This window comes from Enhydra lutris, unplaced genomic scaffold (genome assembly GCF_002288905.1).
Source record: "Enhydra lutris kenyoni isolate GAN:26980312 unplaced genomic scaffold, ASM228890v2 scaffoldscaffold45, whole genome shotgun sequence".
Classification (NCBI taxonomy): domain Eukaryota; kingdom Metazoa; phylum Chordata; class Mammalia; order Carnivora; family Mustelidae; genus Enhydra; species Enhydra lutris.
The window spans coordinates 4,019,828-4,034,349 of NW_019154129.1; the positions used below are offsets into that span (position 1 = coordinate 4,019,828).

At 49.2% G+C, this 14,522-nt stretch overlaps 1 protein-coding gene across 2 annotated transcripts in view; it reads left to right on the forward strand.

Moving 5' to 3' along the window:
* Window positions 1-14,522, forward strand: part of LOC111156119 (poly(A)-specific ribonuclease) — a 158,265-nt gene that overhangs the window by 102,592 nt on the left and 41,151 nt on the right. For both annotated transcript variants that reach the window (XM_022516750.1, XM_022516751.1), the window contains one exon: window positions 13,183-13,372. In XM_022516750.1, coding sequence (XP_022372458.1) covers window positions 13,183-13,372 — 190 coding nt within the window. The remainder of the gene's footprint in view (window positions 1-13,182; window positions 13,373-14,522) is intronic.

Sequence of the window (14,522 nt, forward strand, 5' to 3'; positions counted from 1 at the left end):
TTTCTCCTGCTAGCAGGAAAATTTCACAGGTTCTGTAAGTGTTCAGGAGCAGTGAAGAACTCGTTACTTCTCTGGATTTGGGGAGGCGCCACCTTCTGAAAGCACTTACCAGATGGGGGAAGCTGCTCTCCCCGCCCCCTCCCTCTCCCCGTCCTTCTGTCCCTCTCATCCTCTCTCTCCTTTCTTTCCTTCTCCCGCTAGCTCTCCTGTGTATAGATAGATTTGCCTGGCTCGAGAGAAGTGTCACCGAGTCGGCTTCTGCAGCTTCTGACAGCTTAATGTGCTCTTGTCAGACCTGGACCCTGTCTGTTCTGACCACGGATAACAGGAAACGAGACTCCCATAGAAAATAAAGAGGTGAATAGTCCCCCTAAAACCGCGAAGTCTGTGGGAGGAGATGAGGTAACATAAAGGGAGGAAAATGATGCAGGAAGAGAATGACCATTTTAAAAGCCAAGATGGAATGGGACTTTAAAATCCAAATAACCCTCGTTCAGTTTCGTGTGGCCCTTTTGGCATGTTTAGTAATCCTCAGGGTTTCAGTGTGTAGCCTATAGATGGGACCCACCAGTGACATAAATTAGTCGTTGGGCACATCTCAGCAAGGTAAAGAGTCAAATTGAGGTGGCAAATGAGACTTAACTTTAATTACTGTGTGTGATTCTTTTTGGAGACGTCTTTTCTGAAGTGAGGCTTTGCCATTTACAACAAACGCGTTTCATTGTCCCAAGGCAACCTATATCCAGAGAGCAGATTTCATTCCTTTTCTTAGGAAGTGATCCTCCCTCTACAAAGGGTAATCACAAGGCCAGGAGGCCTGGAGGTGGCTGGCCTGAATGTTAAGCGAGGCTTGTTGGCATTTTTGGAAGCTTTCTGGTGGTGACAGATCCTGTGTGGGGTGTCCTGGGGGCACTAAGAGGCGAGTAGATTTCATAATGTTCCGAAACTTAAGGTACGTTGCAGGGGTGGAGAAAGGAGGAGACAAAAGGTAGAGCTGGGGAAAGGGTTCTGGGTCACAGGGTAGTATCACGGCGTCATCCCAAGAGCGCAGAGCGGGGCCAGAGCGGTGGCAATCAGGGCAACACGAGGGAAACGAGCACAGAGGCAGTCAAGGTTTCTGCGGAATCCTGCGACTCCCTTCCGAGGTTGGGAGAGGCTGCTTTGGGTGGCTGACACCCTCCCTCCCGGGTGAGGGGGAGGGGGGAATGACTCACCTTGCAGATGAGATAGCTCGGCCCTGCCTGGCTGATAAGGGTCTATCCCGCTCCTCTCTCTCTCCAGGTCCCTTCCTCCCCTCCTGTTTTCGCTTGGTTAATGAATAAGCTGAGTCAGGAGGTGTAAGTGAATTCCTTTATCAAATGAAAACCACTTCAACACATCCAGCAGAGACAGTTAATGAAAGTGTAAATACTGCTGCACAACTTCACCGCATCTCGTTGGCTTATAAACAAGAGGACTTGAAGCTTTTCCCGCTTGAAACTTTTCAGTCTGAAAATGTAGCTGCGCTGTGAGGCGCTTTGCAACGGTGGCCGTGGGAAGTCGAGAAAAGATGGAGCGCCGATGCTCTATCACCCTAGCACTAATATTGTGACAGATTTAATGCTTCAGTGACAGCTCAACCAGCCACCAGAAGCAGCGTCTCGGTGCATACACAGTGTCCCTTTTTACCGGGTGCGTGTCCCTCTCTGGCATCCCGAGTGTTGCTGGGGAGAACTTGTCCAGATCAAAGAACCCGCTTCACTCTGTGGACCCAGCCTCTCCCCGCAGGCTGCAGTTCAGTTACATGGAGGCTCTGGCTGGGGACTCGGTTGTGTCCTAAAAGTTCTTTTGTGGATTAACCTTTTAGAACACAAAGCGCATTGTCGCACCGAAATGCCACGTTGAATGGTCAGCGAGCCGTGGCGTGTTTCAGGCTTCGAGTCAGGGCCCGTTCGTGGGTCGGGAACTCAAGGCTGGTGGACACCAGTAGGAACAAAGAAGGTAGAAAGCAACAGAACAGAAGACCTCAGAGTGGGTTGCAGATAGTACAGGTGGGTGTTGTTTCGTGATGCTCTTGTAGCGTGAAACCCCTTGCACATGGTACGCTGCCCTTGGAGCCCGAAAGGCTCTCCCTCAGGGGTGTTGTACCCGCAGCGCCTTGAATCTGGCCATGTTCACGGTCTAGCTAGCACTGTGACGTCAGGCAAGGCACTCGTCTGGGGCTCCGTTTTGTCATATTCACAGTGGGGCTGTTCTGTGGAGGTAGGATTGGAGCTGAGAGAGCGTGTGTGGAAGCCCGTGAAGATACTAAGATACTACAGGGTATAGGATAACATATTAGGGTGAGAGCTAATAATGCACTTTGCGCAGCGTAACTGTGCTGTAAACCATGATTCTTTTTCACTTGTCCTTCTTCCTGATCGATGTGGGCAGACCTTAAGGATGCTGTTATGTAATAGCAAAACTCAGGCGCGGACCTTTGGGTCGTCTTCCCTCGAGTGGAATTTATTCAGTGTTCTTGACCTTTAGGATCTGCTGCTTCGCAGAATCTAGGAGGTCTTTGATTTTAAATTGTTCCCGTGTAGTTGAGACCTCAATCTTGATTTTCTCCCGGGAATTTTGAAGAGTGGTATAAATTACTTAGGGCTGACGCTGTCAGGTTCACGGGGGACTGCTAAATTTGGGATTGCTTCCCAATTCTTTTTTTCAGTTGTGCATTTTGTCTTAAATAAAAAGGGGGGACGTTCTCTCTCTCTCTCTCTCTCTTCTCCTCCCCTCTTCAAGGTAACTCGCTTCTAAACTGTTGGAAGTCTGTCTGCTCCTGTTGGACCCATCCTAAAATTCCTTCTCTTCTGCACATCACAACACCGTCTTCTAAGGAACTCTGTCAGTCCTTGAGACCTTCTTTTGTGTGTTTGTTTGGCTTTGGTTTAGAGCAGCTGCTTTGCTAATGGCCTTGAGGGGTAGGTTAAAATAGTCAGAAGCATGGCATCAAAGTCAGGGAGGCCTGTAAAAATAGAATTTACTGCCCAGCTTGTGGGGTTGTTTTGAGGAGAAGCAGCGCGGCACATGGGTAACATTGCACAGAAGGCCGCTCTCTCTGGCTGGGTCCTTGTCAGGAACTGGCCCGTGGCCCGTTCTCCTCCCGCTGCTCTCCCAGTCTCCAGCCCCGGAGCTCTCAGGAAGACCCAGTCCTTCTGCCCAGGAAACAGCCAGCTTCCAGGGCTAACGTCCTACCCCCACATCCAGCAGGCTCTGCACCCACAACTTTTTTCTCAGAAGTGGATCCTGCCCACGTGCTCCGGGCCCCATCTCCTCTCCAGGGCCCCACGCTGCCCCTTATCCTTTCTGCCCACCCATGGACTTCTTCCCAACAGTGCAGAAACCTGCCACATCCCTCCCACGTTCCCAAAAAACTCCCCAGATCCCGGTTCGCCTTTGCTCCTGGTCGTCTTTCCTTCTGCAAAGTCGGTGCTGTGCTTGTGCCACCTGTGCCATGTCCCCTCTCACTGTCATCCTGCAGTGGTCTCACACCACTGACCTCCTCTTGCTAAGGTTCCTGTAACTTCTGTGCCATAAAGCCAGCAGACTCTCCCCTCCTCTTTCCCGCCGCTCAGTACCTCGGCCTGTTCCCTCTCCTAGAATTCCACGGCACCGTCCTTTCTAGATCAGTCCCCCGCCGCCTCAGCCCGTGGCTTCCCAGGTACCCATGCCTGCTCATCCCCATGTGGACGGTGACTAACTGTTGGCCTTCCTTGGAGTTCTTTCAGGACTTCTTCTCTTACTCTGGGCTGTCTCCGTTCCTGTTCCTGTTCTTTCCCCTTCAGGGACGTGGCCTTGTAGGAACACATGTCAGATCATGTCCTCCCCCTGCCTGAACAGCCGGCGCTGGCTACCACCGCACACTGCATGGCCATGGGCCTTCTGTGCTGTGCCCTTGACCCTGGCTTCACCAAGGGCTCCTCCCACTCTCTTTTCAGTCTCTGCCATGTTGGTCCTACTTCCTCATGCAGAGATTGGTCACTTCCTGTTCCTTCCGCCTGGAGCCCAGCCCCCACCCCCAGCACTCTCCCACCTTTCAAATCTCAGGGAAGATCCCAGTGTCTTTTCCTTGGGGAATGGGTCCCTGCGTCCTGGGCTTGACCAGCTTCTCAAGGAGCCCCAAGTTCCAACCCTCAGCCCGTGTGTGGCACTCTGTACGCTGTCCCTCTCCCTGCGAACACAGGGCCTGTGTCTCTGACCCACCCTCACGGCCCCAGTTGCCGAGGCTTAGAGGATGGCGTGTTTGTTCCCCCATGAATGGATAGATGAATGAATGAACAGATGAGAATTTAATCCGTCAGTGTCTGTATTCATAAACTAACGGATGGACGAATAAACGACCAAGTGAGATCTAAGTACCTTTGTTTGTTATAAAGCAGTTAGCATAGTTCTTCCAGACAGTAAGTACTCAGTAAATGATAGCTTTATTTACTTCTCATTGACTTTTCAGCCAGGAACTCTGAAAAGAGAACAACCGCACCACCAGGCTGGTTAGTGGGAGTAGTGTTCCTTAGTGACGTCTAGGGTGGTTGGCATAGGCCTTGGGGCTGCTCCGAGCCTCTCTGGCAACCCCTCCCTCACAGTCCCCCTTTTGCTAGTTCGGACTTGTCCTTCCCTCCTGCACCTGCTCATGTTAAAAGCAGCATGACTGGTGCTCGCTTCTAGTCTGTTCCCTCCCCTTTTCTCCTCTAGACCATGGGCCTCTTCGGGGCAGAGAATGTCCCAATCCTTCTGCCCCGCCCCCATACCCTGCACATTACCGAGCCCCAGTGTTTGTTGAATGAATGACTGAGATGAACGTCTGTAAGGCTGACAATGGTGGTGTCCCTGGAGTTCCTGAAAACGATTCAACTTACTTTGGCCTCCGTACCTTTCTGAAAATAGGATACTTAAAGGCTTCTTGGTTTTATACTTGTCGAGTGCGGTTGTCGTACTGGTCCGCGTGTTTTCCATTTTCTCTCCGTGCTTTCGCATGGGAAAGGTTTTGCTGGATTGCGTCTGCAGTCTGCGTGACAGCGGTGTTCGTGAGCTCTGGCAGATTTGGGTTATGCGAGGCCCCCTTCCTTCGGGCTCACGGAGGTGAGGGGACTTCTAGCTCGAAGGTTCTGTGTCAGTCGCGGAATGTATTCTGTTGGCTCAGGCACACATCTGTTTGAACTATAGGTTTTGTGATTGAACAGCAGTAGCCTCGTTAATTAGACACCTACTATGTGCTGGGCCCTGTGCTAAAAGCTTTGCATGCACGCTCTCTACTTTTCCTAGCAGCCTTAGAGAACAAGTAGAGAAGCCCATTTTACGGATAAAGAAATGAAGCCATGGAGGCCGGTGAGGCAGGATTTGAACCCAGGCCCCTGTGGCCTCGGAACTGTGGTTTTCCCACTTGACTTTGTTGCTTCTCTTTCTTAACGTAGGCGTTAAGTAAACATTATACCTACACACCAGCCTTTATCCACTTTGTAGAGCGAGTTTTCGTTGCCACTTCCTTAGCCTTCGTTAGAGAACTGGGAGGTGAAATGAGGGTGGGAGCAGCGTGTCTTTGATTGTGGAGGTGATACGGATGTGGGGGGATCACGCTGTCCGTGGGTGTGCCCTGCAGGTGGCAGAACCAGGGTCACACGCACTCCTCTTCTCAGCATTGTCAACAGGTGGGGCTGCCGCCACCTGCCCCCAGCCTTGAGGTGCCGGGGAGGGGGCTCTGTGGTGCTCTGCATGTCTCTGTGCCATGGCATCCTGTGTGTCAGGCTCTGGGGGAGACCTCGGGGAGGCAGAGATGGTGGGATCACATGCCTTCTGCTTCTTCCCTCAGTATTTCTGTCTGTCCATCCTCAGGGGTTGGGAGCACGTTCCATTGTCTTCATTTTCATTCTTTCAGCCGCAGTGCTTTTAAAAAAATAATTCGCCTTGGGGCGCCTGGCTGGCTCATTCAGCGAGTATGCAACTCTTGACCTTGGGGTTGTGGGTTCAAGCCCCACGCTGGGTGCAGAGCTTATTTAATTTTAAAAAAATATCCTTAGGGCGCCTGGGTGGCTCAGTTGGTTAAGCGACTGCCTTCAACTCAGGTCATGATCCTAGAGTCGTGGGATCGAGTCCCACATCAGGCTCTCTTCTCAGCAGGGAGTCTGCTTCTCCCTCTGACCCTCCCCTTTTCCTGTTCTCTCTCTCTCTCTCTCTCTCATTCTCTCTCAAATGAATAAATAAATAAATAAAATCTTAAAAAATATATATATACGTATATATATATTTTTTGTTTTTAAATTACCCTCTGTTGGAGCAGGGCCCACTGCATGGAAGGAAGAAGAGGGGACCAGGGTCCTGAGTCCTCACTGGGTGACAGAGGCAAGCCGGCCAGTTTTCCGAGTCTCTGCTGTCAGGGGTGCTCCTGCCTTTCTTCCCCAGCGTCCGGGTGAGGCTCAGGCACGGCCACGTGTGCCGATTGTCCCTGCCCTGCAGAGCCCGTCTTCAGAGTCCACGCCGGCTCCTTGCTCGCAGTCCAGGGCTCTCGTGCACTAGCTCAAGCTTCAAGACAGACTTCTTAACCGAAGCGTTTCTGAATTTTCTCTCTTGCATGGACAGAGAATGCCAGTAGATACAAAAGCTGTGCTTCTGAGCAGCCCCCTTTCCCGCCATAATCTTAGGTTAACTTCCTGCAAAAGAACGGAGGTAGAACTCCGGAGCTACGAGTGTGGCTGGGGCGTGGGCCCTGCCCTCAGAGAGCATGGGCCATGTTGGGGCAATGTGGGGAATGAGGCGGCCTGTTCCTAAGGGCCCGGACGGCACCCTAGTGGGCTGGCACCTTCTCAGAGAGACTCAAGAACGGACCAGGCTCAGGAGGGAAGGGGGGACGGCAGAGGGGAAAGCAGAGGCCATCTGACTGGCCAGCTTGCCCTGACCTGTTGGGAACCACAGGAGAGCAGCCCTGCTGCGGCAAGCTGCCATTGGACCTTCCTGCACGCGCCCGGGCTCTGCCTGCCGTCTCCCATCCATGGTGGGCGCGTGCAGTCACCAGCACAGGAGAATGTTCCGAGTGACCCGTACGGTGGAGTGTGTTCTGTTTTGTTTTGAGCGCCTTCCTTTGAAGATTTTAAAGTTAGCTTTCACTAGAATCCAAGGTCAAAGCTGCCGTGCTCTCTCTGGTAAAACGGAAGAAGTGTTCAATCTGTTACCAGCCCAGCCTGATTAGAATAATCTGGAACACGACAAAACTCGTATTCAGTATGCTCGTATTTAGATAAATACACAAATACAAAGCATTAGGCACCCTCCCTCCCCTGGCGTGGGCTGAAAACCCCAAGTGACAGCATGTGGTGCAGGGGCCTGAGCCGCGGCTGTGGGAGGGGGAAGGAGAGGCATCTTCCAGAAAGCACCCGCTGGCGCCCTGGGAGTAGGGCTGCGGCCACAGAGCTGGCAGAGGCTGCCCTCGGCCTCTAGGTGATCCTGTGGACATTCCTGCTGCTGCGTACACAGGACTGTCTTCACCTGTGCCATCGGGGTAATCCCGTGGCTGGCAGAGCAAGTCTCCGGTCAGTGCTTCTCCTGCCTGTAGGGGCTGGACTGCTCTGAACGTCGGCATCTGGCACCACCGAGACTTAGTGTCGGCTGCGGGGGCCTTTGCAGACAGTGCACGCAGGGCTGGGGGGTGTCCCTGCCTCCGCAGCCGCCGCTCCCCACTGATCTCAGCCCGCAGAGGGCCAGATGGCCCTGACTTGCGTCGCTTCTGGAGGAAGGTCCCACTCATGCCACACTCACGCCACACACACACACGGTTTGCAGGCACCACCGTGTCCCTGGGGGCATTGAACCTGGAGAGACTCTTATCTCGTCTTTCAGACACCTTCCAGCTTAGACCGTCTGTACCGGAAATGGCCCTTAGTAGTTGGACAGGATAAACAACAGAAAACCTAAAGAATTTGTTTGTTTAAGATGTAATGAACATCTGTGAAACCACTACTCAACGAAGAACTAAACTATTGCTGATAAATTACATCTGTCTGTTGCTTTTCCTCCTCCCATCCTCCTGATTGCCTACCAGGGGAAAGTTGTGTTGATGATTTTTTTGCTTTTTTCTTCTCTCTCTCTCTCCCTCTCTCTCTCTCTCTCTCTCTCACACACACACACACACACACACCACCACCACCACCACCACCACCACCACCACCACCCCTCCCTGGATATAGTGGATATATTGGTTTGATTATTGTATTGCTGATAAATTACGTCTGTCTGTTGCTTTTTCTCCTCCCATCCTCCTGATTGCCTACCAGGGGTAAGTTGTGTTGATACTTCTTTTGCTTTTTTCTTCTCTCTCTCTGACACACACACGCACCACCACCACCGCCGCCGCCGCCGCCCCCCTCCCTGGATATAGTGGATATATTGTTTGATTTTTGTTGTAGAACGTAATAAAAAGAGAGTCAGACTACAAATAGACTTCTGGGACTTGCATTCCTCATTCACTGTCGTATTCTTAAGATCTCTCCATTTTATTATATGTTGCTGTAGTTCATTTATGTTTACTGTGAGACGATACTCCATGGTGGAAATATAACAGTTTTTCCATTCACCTGCCGGTAGAGATTTGGACTGCTGCTTTCCTTCTTTCTCGAATAGTGACAACATTGTGTTCTTTAAAACAAAGTTCTTATATTTACCTTATAATACTCATGTATTAATACATGTCCATGAGGGGACCTGCTGGGTCATAGGATGTGTGAATGTTCAGCATTACGTGAGATTGCAAAGTTGTTTTCCACAGTGGTTACACCAGTAGAAATCTCAATCCTTCACATCTTCCCAGCCATCACTCTTAGCAGTCTTTTAAATTTTTTGCCAGTAAAGTAGAAAATGATACTGTTCTCATAATTTGTCTTTGCCTGAGCTCGAGCATCCCTTTATGTAATTATTGGCATTATATGCTTCCTTTGCTATGAAATAACTATGCATGCTTTTCGTGTCTTTGCCCATTTTTTTTTTGTTGTTGTGGGTTTTCTCCTTGTTTTGTAGGCGTTTTTATGGATTCTGGTGCTAATCCTTCACCAGTTCCAGGCGTTAACAAATATCTTCTTCCAGTTCGTAGATTGTCTTCACTCTCTCAAGTGTCTGCTGATGGACAAAAATTTTAATTCCATGGAGTTACACCAATTGACCTTTTTTGAACGCTTAACACGTTTTGTATCTTCACAAATTCTTTCCTACTTCAAGCTCAGAAAGATACTGACTTATATTTTCTTTTCAAGTTTTCAGAGTTTGCTTTTGACATTTCAGTTCTTCATCCATCTGGAGTTGATTTTTCAGTATGGTGTGACTAAGAGTCCAATTTCATATTTTTCCTATGGATAAACAATTTTTCCAGCTTTTCCCTTTTCCACATTCTCTGTCTTGCTGTCTCTGTCAAAAATCAAAGTTTCACAGATGCGTACGTCTGTTTCTAGATTCTTCTCTCTCGTCGGTCCGATCGTGGATCTCTATACTGTTGCTACACCGTCTTAGTTACTCCAGCTTTACAGTAAGCTTTCGTAGCTTAGCAAGGCAGCGTCCCCCTCCTTTACTCTTTTTTGGAAAGGTCTGGGCCATTGTTGGCCCATTTGTTCTTCTGTTTAACTTTTGGAGTTAACATTGCCAATTCCACAGAGTAATTGGGGTATAATTTCTGTACAGTAAAGATACCCTCTTTGTTTACAGCTCTGTTTCAGCAAATGCATACAGTCATGTAACCATGACCACAGTGAAGATAAAGGATGGCTCCGTCACCCGCATAATTCCCTTATCCCCTTTGCAGTCGACCTCCTCCCCCAGTTCCTCACTAATCCTGCTCTCTTTTCTGTCAAGATTTTTTTTAATTTCATTTTTAATTTTTTCAATGCTTTATTAAAATGCAGAATTTCTTTTTATTGGCGTCACCTTCAGTCTGTAGGTGAATTGAGGAAGGAATCTGTATCTTAAGTCATCGTGTCCATAATCATAATGTATCTCTGTCAACTTATTTGGAGAGACTTTGCCTGACAGTACTGGAAAGTTCTTAATTTTTAGGAAAAAAAAGTAAAACACTTTAATTCTTTAAAATTCTTAGTAAAGGATACATTTTAGAAGATAATTGTCAGTCTAAATGAACATGTAAATACATTTTAAAAAATATGGCAGACCCGTGATAGTGTTATATTAAAAAAAAAAAAAAATCACATTTTGGTTCCAAACCGGCTTTGTGGCTTACCTATAGGACTTTCGGCAAGCAGCCTAGCTTCCCTGATCTCAGTCTCTTTATCTGTGTGATGACTAGAGTGTCCCTTTCTCACGGGGCCCTTGTGGAGAGGAAATGTTGTAATGGGTGAGAGTGTCAGGAGATGAGCAGACCTGGCGTGGGGAAGCTGTGAGTGGGAGAGCCCACGGGAGGAGAGCTTCCCCCGTTCACCTACCCGGAAGCCCGGAGGGCCGTCGGCATATGCGTTTCCCCAGAGGCTCTAACCAAGTGGCACGACCGAATGATGGCCTTGAATCATTTCCCTGACAAATTTGGAAAAGGTTAGTGTTACCAGGCAGCCTGCTACATGCTGCTTCTGACAGGCAAGCTGGAATCACTGGAGGACACAGCTGACAGCCAATTCATTTTGCTGATTCATCCATTCGAGGAGGGATGGCTTGGAGCCAGAGCTTGGCTTCCAGATTAAAGACCGAGAGCTCCAGAGCTGCTGGGACGTGAAGGAATGCTGGTAAATGACTGCTATGTGAAGGCCAGCGGTGAAAAGTGGGTTGTTATTTGTTTCCCCTTTTAAGTGATCCTAATTCCACATGTGCTCGGATGCATTCCCCGCCGCGGTGAGGGAGTTGTTTGTAACGTTCGTCCGTGTAACGTTCGTCCGCGAGCTGAATTGTTGGAAACAACCGGATACTGTTAAACACATCATCTTGGCTCCTTCACGACGCTATCATCACCTTTGCTTTCCTGGGGAATATTGACTCATGCCTCCTCTTGTACTTTGGGAGTCCAAGGGAAACTCGAGCGAGGGATCATTGCGGATGTCATCCCTTTGGGGCCTGCCTGCAGAGTAAACCTGCCGGAATGAAGACTGGCTCTTAAAGAGGAAAATCCAGGAGATGCTCGTTTGCCAACAATCAGCACCAAATAATAATGGTAGAATCTGTGGGTTCTCATTAGGGGTCACACTGATAGTTTAGCCCGTATTAGTAAGATAGTCCTTTCCTGGAAATCACCCCTCCGTGAAGTTTGTGGGTGACAGGATAAGCTAAAGAGAATGGAAATCTTGTCTTGTTTTACCGAATATCGAACGTGGTCCCCGGGACAGGGAGCAGTTGCCGGGCAGAAGCATGGGTGCTTGACGTCTGGTTACATGAATGGGGAAAGTCAGAAATGCGGACCGTTGAAAGCAAGAAAAGTAGCGGTCCCGAGGAGTAAGATTTTCGAGAAAGGATCCTGTTTCTGTGGTTCTGTGCTGAGGAGCAACTTGGGTCAGTCGCACATCTCCAGAGCTGGATGCTTTTTCTGTTTATCTCCTCGGGAGTGAGTCAGAGCTCGCTGCTTTGAGCTCACATTTCAGTAACTCACTCTCCTTCTTTGGGAAACTTTGTATAATGGGGAAGTTCTGTAATATTCTGGGGTTCCCCCACCCCATTTTTTCTCTCTTTAACTCTAGAGTGGATATTTGAAAAGTTACACAAACTTCTTAGTAAAACTTTGTGTTGTTTTTTTTTAAAGAGAAGAGGTTTTTTTTTCTTCTTCTTGTTTTGTGGTGGTGGTTGTTATGTTTTGCTCCTTAGACGGCTGAACATTTAGGGCATGACATTCTGTGAACCACAGTTGTGCTTGGAAGTTTTAGGCAGATCTGGTCTACTTGGAGCAAGGATGAAAAGTGTCAGGTGTCGGATACATAGAGCTTCTGCTTCTCATGCAGCTAATTGTCTTGCCCTCTGATGTAAGGTCGCTGCGGTACCAGAGTCCCTTGTCTCGTACTAATGTGCTTAAGGACTGCAGGCTTGTCACCGCCTGTATTCTGCCATGCCCTCCTCCACATGGTATTTAGGGAGAACGACTCTGTACCAAGAGCGCCGCTGGGAGTGGGTACACAGACTGTTTTAGACACCATGGTGCTTGGGTAGCTGCCCGGGTACCAAGTCTGCTCCTCACGGCCCCGACCAGCACGGCCAGACTCTCACTGTCTCGCCACCGGTCTGTGGGTAGTAACCGGTGGTCTGATGGCAGGCTAAGAGAGCGTATGCTCAAACCGCAGGAGCCAGAATGGGCGAACAGCTGCCCATCCGCCAGTGGGTCTCCCGAGGAGCCGGCCGCAAAGACTATAAGGAAACTGACCTGGCCTTGGTGAAATATTAACACCAGGGAGGGAGTAAGCTCCGGCTTTCAAATGCTCCTGCCAGCCAGAGGCACATTACAGAGAATTAGCAGTCTTTAAAAGCGGAAGGAGAAGAGGCAAGCCTCAAGTATGGTGGCGATATCTTGAATTTGCAGAGTTTGCGGTGAGGCGCAGTGACGAGAAGGGCCATGGCCTTAGGGTCGGAGCAGGTTGGGTTTGCACCCAGCCCTGCTGCTGAGCCACAGGCTGGCCCGTGGCAGCCACTCCTCCTCTGTGCCCCCACTTTCTCGTGAGTTGAGGCACTGCCTCCCTTGCAGATGGAGGAACTGCGAGATGAGACATAACATGGGCAAAACCCTGGGCACAGACAAAGGGTAGACCTTTGGTTTCTGACAGCGTGGTCAGCTCTGCTGTCAGGACCGCTTTCATTTTCATTTTTAACAAGTAAGGGTTTACAATTTTCCCTTAGTGGGTTGTTGTCCGCGCCCCACCCCCACCCCCACCATTTTCTTACGCTGAAAATGAGTAATTTTCAAGCAGTAATGTTACCTGCAAATACCTTTCACTTACTGCTATTATGGTTCTTTATAGTTTACAGAGCACTCTCAGGCCATCAGAAGATTGGGGCGCAGTGACTTCTTCCTCCAGATGAGAACACTGAGATTTGGAGAGCCCATGGGACATTCCCAGAGCCCCCCGGCTTCTCAGTGGCGGAGCTGGGGTCAGAACTCAGACCCAGATCTCTGGTTTCTTTGACGACCTCAGGGTCCCTTTCAAAGGTGACATCTCCGGGACTAGGCCAGACTTTTTAATATGGATTTTATTTTTCTTTTCCTTGTAGCTGTCAATACCAGCAAATATGCAGAAAGCTATCGGATCCAGACCTATGCTGAATATGTAGGGAAAAAACACGAGGAGAAGCAGATCAAGAGGAAGTGGACAGAAGATACCTGGCAGGAGGTTGAGAGAAAACGATTAAAGACTCAGTCCATATCCTACGCTCTGCAGAATCACTACTACCACACCAACAGGTAAGAGTTCTCAGCTGTTGAATTAAAAGGGCAGAGTTGTTCCAGCAATAGTTTGTCTTCCTGCTTCTCACAGGATTTTAAGTCCTAAATCTGACTTTTGAGAAAGACTTTTTTTCTCACTTTCCACATAATACCAGAAGTTACTGCTACACAGATTCCTTCTTGCTGTTAGACCCACAGGTCTTGGAGTTAACGAAAACACAAAACCCCCTTGAGGCAGATAGGATACGGGTGGTTCAGTTTCAGGGGTGTGGAAGCAGAGGCTCTTGTGACCCCACCCACCAGTTCAGTGAAGGAACCAGGATCAGAGCTGAACTTACCTGGGTCCAGTCCACCCTCTCCTCCCCGCAGTCCCCCGTGATGCTCCTGCCTGGGCTTCCGACCTCGTTTGGGATTCCTTGGAGACACTGAACCACATGTCTGCTGTAGGAAGACCACTTGGCATACTTCCCCTCATTACCCATAATCCGTCCATCAGAAGATAGGGAGTGGTCACATGTTGTGAAATGACAAAACATGGGTATCTTTGTGAAATGACAAAACATGGGTATAGAAAACGGGGGAAAGTTCATTACAGAAAATGATAAAGATTAGAAAAGTGTGAACTGACAGAAGAAAATATTAGCCATAATCCCATCACCCAGAAGCAATCACTGTTAATATTTTGGATTGCCCTCTGTGCTTTTTAAATGGCATTTATTTATTTATTTACTTTTTTTTTTTAAGATTTTATTTATTTATTTGACAGAGATCACAAGTAGGCAGAGAGGCAGGAGGAAGCAGGCTCCCCGCTGAGCAGAGAGCCCGATGCGGGGCTCGATGCCAGGATCCTGAGACCATGACCAGAGCTGAAGGCAGAGGCTTTAACCCACTGGGCCACCCAGGCGCCCCTTAAATGGCTTTTTAGAGACTTAAAAAATTGAGATATGGGGTGCCTGTGTGGCTGGGACAGTTCAGCTTCTAACTGTTGGTCTCAGCTAGGGTTGTGATCCCAGGGTCGTGGGTTCGGGCCCCTCATTGGGCTCTGTGATGGTTGTGAAGCCTGCTTAATAATCAAGACACGCTATACAATAAAATGAACAGATCTAAAATGTTAGTTCAGAGTTATAAGAGTTCTATGCAGCAGTGTATCCACCACCCAAAGCAGGAC